Source organism: Rhinopithecus bieti, unplaced genomic scaffold, assembly GCF_001698545.2.
Source record: "Rhinopithecus bieti isolate Rb0 unplaced genomic scaffold, ASM169854v2 scaffold_21649, whole genome shotgun sequence".
Lineage (NCBI taxonomy): Eukaryota > Metazoa > Chordata > Mammalia > Primates > Cercopithecidae > Rhinopithecus > Rhinopithecus bieti.
This window is the reverse complement of record NW_016811584.1, coordinates 2,112,513-2,121,051: the sequence shown is the minus strand read 5'-3', so window position 1 is coordinate 2,121,051 and position 8,539 is coordinate 2,112,513. Positions and strand designations below refer to the sequence as shown.

Below are 8,539 nucleotides of genomic sequence, written 5' to 3'. Positions count from 1 at the left end.
AAAAAAAAAAAAAAAAGAAAGAAAAAGAACTCCTGTACTGTCATCTCAGTTTTTCTGTGAATCTATAATTGTTCTTTTAAAAGTCTATTAAAAATAAGACAGAACTTTACAAAATAAAAATAACCTCAAATGATGATAAGAAAATGTTTCTGCACTTTGCTTTGCTTCATTCGCATTATTTGGAGCTTTGGTAGGGTTGGATGTTTTCCTAGGCTTTTTAATGAGTTTTGGATTCATTCAAGATATTAAAACTCAGAATTTCAGTAAAGATCCTGATCATGTATTCATTCACTCATCAAGTATGTATCAAATGCTGGCTAAATGCCAGGAAATACCCTGTGCTCAGCACTTGGAATACAGGAATCTTTTCAAAATATAGCCCCACTTCTGCCCTTAAAGTAATCCTAAGAAGCTGCTAGCTACTTTTACTTTATGTCAAACCAGGACATAAAGTACTGCCTGGCTGCCCCTGCAGGCCTCACCAGCTCACCTTGCACCATTCCCCCACACCTGACTGCTCTCCAACCACATTAGCCTCTTTCAGCTCCTTGAAGTTGCTATGTTCCCTACTGCCCCAGGGCCTTTGCACATGCTGTTGCTTCTGCCCAGAACAGTCCTCCTCTCTCTGCTCCCCTCCCCTTTGCCAAGGTAACTCTTATACTTGGAATCTCAGCTCAGGGATCCCTTCTTCAAAAACAACTCATCTACTAGTAATTCCTCCCTAGTCATAGGGCTATTTGAGTAATGCCAGTGTCCTCCATGGAATGTTTGTTTGCAGGTTAATGACAACTATGACAGTGCCCTGTTGTTCACACTGATCCCCACTGCTGGCATAATGCCTGATATGGTGCAGAGATTCCATCGGTACTTATTGAATGAATTAATGAATGAATGGAAAACAGGATATGGTCCTTAGCCTTCCGGTATAGTGCGGATCCAAACCAGGGTGTTATCTCCTGAAGATTAGACGTGGCCATTTCCCCAGGTCTTATCTGAATTGCAAATAAGAGCCGGCCCTGGCTGCATCAACTCCTGGTCCACTACCTGCAGTAACATTCACACAGGCTGTAAGTCATTTGCTTACTTCAGGTTCGAAAAAAAAAAAAAAAAAACCGAGGTCTGCATCCACGTCATTCCTGTGTTGCCATCTGAGAAAAATGACATCCAGAGTTGCCCAAAGCCACATAGCTACTGAAAGGCCCCATTTGATCCTGTTTTCTTACGACCCCCTGGACTCTACTTCCCCTAAAGCTTAGCACCAACTCTGGGTAACAGCAGAGTACTCGCACCTACCCTGGGGGCTTTGATCTGGAACGACTTGTTTGTGCGGGCGCAGTGCAGGGTCGTCTGGGGTGGGGGGTGGTCTCCGACCTGGACTGCGCGCGCCCCCTCGCGGTTACTGTGGAGACCAGACGTCTGCTCTTCTTTTCCTCCGAGAAAAGAAACGGAAAGTGGCCGTGGGCCGTTCAATTCCGTGTAGTGGCCAAGGTACGCGCCGCCCAAGAACTATGGGATGGGCGTCCTGGGATTCCTGGGCGCAGGGTTGGGTCCGCCGCCCCAGGTTTTCTGTCGTCCGCCGCCCTGGGTCTCTGGGCTGTGCAGGAAGCCCCACAGCTGGATTTAGAAAGGCTATGTTGTTGGCGTCCTAGACAGGAAGAGTCTGGAGGAATCAGCTGAGTCTGGGGCCTTTCGTACCAGGCAAGGTGGTCCCAGGTCAGGCGATCGGGGTCCGGTTTGAACCCCAGCTCTGTGATCCCGAGCAGACTTCCCCTCACTGAGCCTCAGCTTCCCCATCTGTGAACTGAGGATGATGACACCTACCCCATTGGAGCCAAGACTGCCAGGTAGCCTGACTGACATCCAGGCAGTCTTGTGGGGTCTCAGGGACTAAGGGCTTGCAGGTGGGTACCAGTTCTCCACATACTGCTCCCTCCAAAGCCCGGGAAACCTTGCACCCTCAGCCCTCTGGGAGACTGGGGTTGGGGTACGGTGACATTCTTTACTTTTAATGTCTTTATTAATACAGAAAACATACACTAATTTCTCACAATACCAAAATAAATTAGAATTTGGGCCAACTGCTTCTAACACTGTTCATTAAAATGGTATTTAGTTATTCCCTGCTCGAAGTGATTCATGACACAAATTACTTCCACCATCACTTTATATTTATTTTTTTATGTTTCATGGGATAATTTGACCCCTAACAAAATCCAATCCTTGTGTTAAGGATTTTTCTTATCTGGCTAGGTTATAGTTAGAGTGGGAAAATATATTTGCATTTCATCAACAGCTTATTTTAAGGTGATTTTATCTGTTTGATTCTCAGCTTTGTTCCAAAGAGGGAGAGGTGGTGACAGTCTCTTGCCCACTGATATGTGCCAGACAGAGTGCCAGGCATGGGGGCAGAGGTGAATCAGACGACAGCCACCTCTCACCACAAGGGGTGACTGAAAGTGTGACTGGACTACAGGCAATCCTGGCCTTGGCAGGTGAGACCAAGTGTTGTATTGAGGGAGGGTTTCCCTAGCTTGTCTTCTGGTCACCTCCACAGGTGAGTTCTACTGTGGCTTGGAGGAAACTGTGATCCATGGAGGACATGTGGGGCCTGGTCCCCTCATTTTAGCTCAGCTTCCAGGATAGAGAGGTCCACTCCCTGCAGCCTTACAGCTATTCTGAAGGGTTGGGATAAAAAGAGGAGGTGGAGACAGACATTTATTCTTTGTCCAAGCAGGTAGTCCAGTACTGATATGGAAAGTCCAGTCCACAATCCACAGGGCTTCAAGTCCTCTCTCTCATTACACTGCTATTCTCAACATTTCATCAGCTCCCACCGTCTTGTCCACAGTCCAGACAGTAGAAAAGAGAAAATGGGAACACAGAGGGGTCACCCCTAACTTTTATTAGCTGGGCCTGAAAGTTAGACATGTTGCTTCTGCTCACATCTCAGAGGTAAGAAGTCACATGACCACACCTATATGCAAGGCAGTCTGGGAAATGTCATTATCAACCTTTACCTAAAAACTATATTGTGGCCTGGTGTAGTGGCTCATGCCTTTAATCCCAGGACTTTGGGAGGCTGAGATGGGTGGATCACCTGGCGTCAGGAGTTCGAGACCAGCCTGGCCAACATGGTGAAACCCCGCCTCTACTAAAAATACAAAAAATTAGCCAGGCATGGTGGCGGGCACCTGTTATCCCAGTTGCTTGGGAGGCTGAGGCAGAAGAATTGCTTGAACCAGGGAAGTGGAGGTTGCAATGAGCCGAGACCATGGCATTGCACTCCAGCCTGGGCAACAAGGGTGAAACTCCGTCTCAAACAAACAAACAAACAAACAACAACAACAAAAAAGGAGATGGGAGAAAGAATCAATGTGAAAGACCAGAATGCAGAGAACGTGGCCAAATGCCAATTTACAACCTTAATTTCCTGACCAGATTTGACCCTTTGTTGTCTGTGGTTCTCCTCCCACTCACACATGTGCTGGTGGCCTTCCTTGAAGGGAAATAGGAGGGCCTCCCTGTCTCTGGTCCTGAGGGATGTCATTCTAAGCATGTTTTAGACTGGATGCTTAAGCCTTTTCCTTCTTGTGCCCTCCACACCGCTTCAGGAAAGCTTGTGCTCTCTCTGAACCCCGCAGCATGTTTTCAGAGGCTGTCGGTTGCCAGATTCTGCAGTGAGCTGTGGATAGGAGGGAATTCAATAGTGGGACTCTGCCTTCCCTGTCATGTAATCATATGGTGAAGTGAATAAAACCCAGGGAGAAACAGTTTCCTCTAACCAATGTTCTCCTTGAGGTTCTCCCTCTGTTGTAAGCTCTAAGTACTGCTCCTTTTCCTGGAGTCCAATTCCTGACTAAAGAAAGAGTACAGGCCGGGCACGGTGGCTCACGCCTGTAATCCCAGCACTTTGGGAGGCCGAGGCAGGTGGATCATGAGGTCAGGAGATCGAGACTATCCTGGTTAACATGGTGAAACCCTGTCTCTATAAAAAATACGAAAAAAAAAAAAAAAATTAGCCTGGTGTGGTGGCGGGTGCCTGTAGTCCCAACTCCTCAGGAGGCTGAGGCAGGAGAATGGCGTGAACCCGGCAGGTGGAGCTTGCAGTGAGCCAAGTTTGCACCACTGCACTCCAGCCTGGGTGACAGAGTGAGACTTCATCTCAAAAACAAAAACAAAAACAAAACAAAACAAAGAGTACAAATGGGCCGGGCGCGGAGGCTCACGTCTGTAATCCCAGCACTTTGGGAGGCCGAGGCAGGCAGATTACCTGAGGTTAGGAGTTCAAGACCAGCCTGGCCAACATGGTGAAACCACATCTCACTAAAAATTAGCCAGGTGCAGTGTCGCGTGACTGCAATCCCAGCTACTTGGGAGGCTGAGGCAGGAGAATCGCTTGAACCTGGGAGGCAGAGGTTGCAGTGAGCCGAGATTGCTTCACTCACTCCAGCCTGGGCGACAGGGTGAGACTTCGTCTCAAAAAAAAAAAGAGTACAAACGGCCAACAAATACATAGGAACATGATCTACCTCATTCGCAACCAGAGAAGCCAATTAAGATAGTGATAATACAATAATGAGCAGTTTGACAATTTTAAATGTGCATAATCCAGCAATTCTGATTCTAGAAATGTATAAAATCATTGAATCAATGTGTCAAGATAAGTGTGTTAGAGTATTTTTGAATCACTGATTCTAACAGATGTCCCTTAGTATGAGGTTGTTTAATAAGTTATAAAGCATGTATAGACTGGAATGCCACATAGATTAAGGAACTGGTCGCCTCATTGTTTCCTCCCTGTTTCACCAAAACCCATGTGGTCCTGGCCTCATCTCAGGCGCTGCCACCCCTGACTCTCATGGCCAAACGCTGGACATCCCTGCTGTGGGGGCTGAGAACAACCCAGGGACAGGTACCAAGAATGTGAGGAAGGGTAGGGAGGCACTGAACAAGCAGCTAGCTCCAAAGGAGTGATGTGCTTCCCGAGGTCTATTCACAGAAGGCTACTCCAGAACAGCCTTCTGTGGATCCGAGCTATTCTGGTGTCTGAAGAGGGTATGGTAAACCTCACTGGGTCTGGCTGAATTCCTGAATTCCAGGCAATGAGGTTAAAAAAAAATTCTGCCCAGCATCTGGGTCTTGAGGTGGATGCTGTCGTTTGGGGAACCCAGCACCTATTCTCCCTCTCCCTGGCAATAATGTCAGTGTTCCTTTGGGCAACCACTGTTTCATACTTCCAGCCCCTGAAGTTCAGGTGAGGCTGGCTCTACTCCTTGGTTCTAGATGTAGCTACTTCCAAGCAAATCCCCAGGACTTCTGCTAGCATTACTAAGACGAGTTCTCTTCCTCCACTTAAGCCCTCCAAGGACATGTGGGCAGGGTGGTGGGGTCACAAGCCACAAGGGAAAGTGCAGGAATCCTGTGTTAGTAGTGGCTGAGCTTAGGCGAGGCCAGACAAGGAGAGGGAGGGGATTCTGGGCCCTGGAAGGAGAGTCATATAGAGGAGGCTACCATGTTGAATGGATGGAGATGACAATTTCTAAGGTTTCCTGAGGCAAAAAGACCAAGATAAGGCTGGGGTTGGGGGGAGATCTGTGCAGCAGGAGCCAGGTAGTAAAGACAGAGTAGAAGAGAAGGCCAGTATGGATTTTTTTCTAAATGGCCTTTGCATAAAAGCCACCATAAAACAGTTTTATTTATTGATTTTATTTTTATTAATCCTCCTCTGAACACAGAACACATAATTTTACTGTTTTTTTTTTGTTGTTGTTGGTGGTGGTAGGTTTGTTTGTTTGTTTGTTACTTTTTAGAGACAGGGTCTTACTCTGTCACTCAGGCTTCAGTGCGGTGGCAGGATCATAGCTCACTGCTGCCTCTAACTCCTGAACTCAAGCGATCCTCTAGGATTGGCCACTGCACTCAGCCTAGAATTTTAATTAGGATAAGTCAGTAGTCTGATTTGTGTTTTTGGAAGATCACTTTGGATCCAGGGTGGAGAAATGTATCGGACACGGGGACAAAGTCAGAAGCAGAAAAAGCCCTTAGGAAGAGGAGGTGGTGTTCTTGAGGAAGGGGGTAGTTGAGAGGGACAAAGTGTGAGAGTTTAGGTGCTCAGATATAAGGCAAAGGGCTGGGAGGAGTGCGGTGAAACGCTGGATAGCTTGGGCTACTCCACTTCTCTGAGCCTCAGTTTCCTCTTCCAAACGGAAATAATATCCACTTCATGAGGGTATGTTTGACAAGTGTAGTAGCTTATAGTATTGTTTTTAGTCAGGTCTAGATTTGGATCTCAGGTCTGGCAGGTAACAGCTGTGTGATCTTATGAGAGTCAGTTAATGATAGATTGTAGCCTTTATGGAGCACTTGTTATGTTTCAACCAACAGAACTCTCCCCAGACTAGGGTACTTATTCTAGCTTCCAGGGGGGTTGGGCGGGGGCAAGAGCCGGTGGTGGTAAGGAAGTACTGTGGAGACAGCAAGGCTTTTGTCCAAAGTCCTACTAGTAAATGCGGAGCCAGGATTTCTCTATCACGTTCCCCTAACTTTTCTGCGCCTAAAACTGAGTTAATAATACACTTCCCTGTGTGGTTGGGAGCATACAGAAAGGGGTCTGGCACATAGCAGGTGTTTATTAAATTATTATTAAAATTATTATTATTACATTCTTTGTGTTTTCCTCAGGTTTTGCATAGAGTGAGCATCACTTGGACAAATCCTTTAGATTAAAAAAAGATCTAAGTGAGGTGGAAAAAACTGCAGCTGCCAGAATCTCAGTGGGGACTTGGGGCGTGACCAGAGGGGCGTGGTCTACGGGGACAGGGCCACGACTGGAGGGCCAGGCTGTGGGGGTGGGGCCAGCACACGAGGACTGAGGACGGGGGCGGGGCCCGGAGAAAGGGGCGGGGCCTGGGCTGGCGACGCATGCCCAGTGCGGTCCCCTTCACTGCCGCCGCAGCCGCGGCCACCGCCCACTCGGGGCTGGCCAGCGGCGGGCGGCCGGGGCGCAGAGAAGGGCCTGGCTGGGCGAGCTCACGGCCATGGCCCCGTGGCTGCAGCTCTGCTCCGTCTTCTTTACGGTCAACGCCTGCCTCAACGGCTCGCAGCTAGCTGTGGCCGCTGGCGGGTCCGGCCGCGCGCGGGGCGCCGACACCTGTGGCTGGAGGGTAAGGCGAGGGCGGCGGGTTTCTTGCCGTTGCCAACTCGCGGGGGACGCAGCGCGCACAGGTGCTCGCGGGTAGGCGAGCCCGCGCCAACCTGTCTGCTCTTCGCGGGGTCCGCAGCCGGCCCGGGTCCCACTCTTCCCGCGCATCCTCCTGGTTTCCCTCCCGGGGCGCGTGTCCTCCGGCCCTGGTCTGGATGAAAGCGGCTGCCCGACCCCGGCTTTGTGTTGCTAATGAGGTGCGGCCGCCGGCCGGGGTCCCATTCAGAGGGCGGGCGTGAGGGGCGGTGGGGCTGGGCCGGGTTCCCCATTCTTTGTTCTTGGCCCGGGACCTCCTTTGCCCCAGGGCTGCGTGTCCCGGGCTGGGATCCCCCGAGCCACCCGGACCGGGTTGCGCTTTGGGGAGGGAAGGGGGTATTCTCCCGGACTTCCAGTCCACAACTCTGCCAAGGCCCGGGCGGCCGGAGAGGGGACCTGGAGCACTGGGGAGGGATGCGCCCCGCTCTCCTGGTAGCTTTGCTCCTCCTCGCCTGGGGCCGTCACCCCACTCCTACCCCTCCTCTGACTCCGGGACCTCCTGAGAAACTTCGCCTCTCAGTTCAGCCCTTCGTCTTGTGAAGGTCTCGCGGCTGATATCCTGCTTCCCTGCTTCGAGTTGCGGATATTTTTCCCCCAAAGGGCCGCGTGGGTGTCACCTGGGTGAGGTGCCTGAGATGAGACTGGAGAGGTGCCCAGACTTTCGCCTTGTGCGTTGAGCCGTCTCCCCGGAACCGAGCGCTCCTTTGACACTGTCTGGGCGATGTGCGCAGGTCATTGCCATCCCCCTCTCAGCTTCCCAGCTCCCTACCTAGGCTTCTGGCCTTTGGGCGGCCCTAGAACCCGGAGATTATGTCCGTCTGCCCCGAGTCTCCCACTGAGGCCAGGGTGGGCCCGGCGTCAGGGAACTCATGGCCTTAAGCCTTGCGGAGAAAACGCAGGCTTTGCACTCAGGCAGCAGGGACATGACCTTAGCTCTGCTCCTGGGGAGCCATGAGCCTCAATTTCTTCATATGAAAAATGGGATGAAATGAGAATTTCCTTAGTGTTGCTGGGCTGAGGGATAGGTATGCTATCCCTCAACCTCAAGCCTAAGTTGGTTTGCTTAGGCCAACGTTGACCTCTTCTGAGTGGGTCTAAACAGCCTCAGCACACTCAAAACCTAGGACACACTCCGTTAGGCACACAGGCTGGTGCCTCCAAGCTCACTTGCCCCACAGTCCAAGAAATGTGGTGCAGAAAACCAGGTGTGAGCCAGACAGCTGGGATGTCTTCAGACTCAATAGCTAAGCTATGGAGACAGCTATGACCCCTGCTCTCCCTCCGCCCCCGCCCCCTCCCCCT

General features: G+C 50.7%; 1 protein-coding gene across 3 annotated transcripts in view; it reads left to right on the top strand.

The window, feature by feature from the left end:
- The first annotated feature begins 1,418 nt into the window (after window positions 1-1,418).
- The window catches only part of IL17RD (interleukin 17 receptor D), an 85,381-nt gene continuing 78,260 nt past the window's right edge, over window positions 1,419-8,539 (top strand). Inside the window, exons 1-2 of one of the 3 annotated variants that reach the window (XM_017894203.1) lie at window positions 1,419-1,488; window positions 2,330-2,492. Coding sequence is in view for 2 of the 3 variants with exons in the window: in XM_017894200.1 (XP_017749689.1) it covers window positions 7,038-7,163 (126 nt within the window). In the remaining variant the exon portion in view is untranslated. Of the gene's footprint in view, window positions 1,489-2,329; window positions 2,493-6,933; window positions 7,399-8,539 lie in introns of those variants that run through there. The other 2 variants (XM_017894200.1, XM_017894201.1) reach the window with 2 other exon arrangements.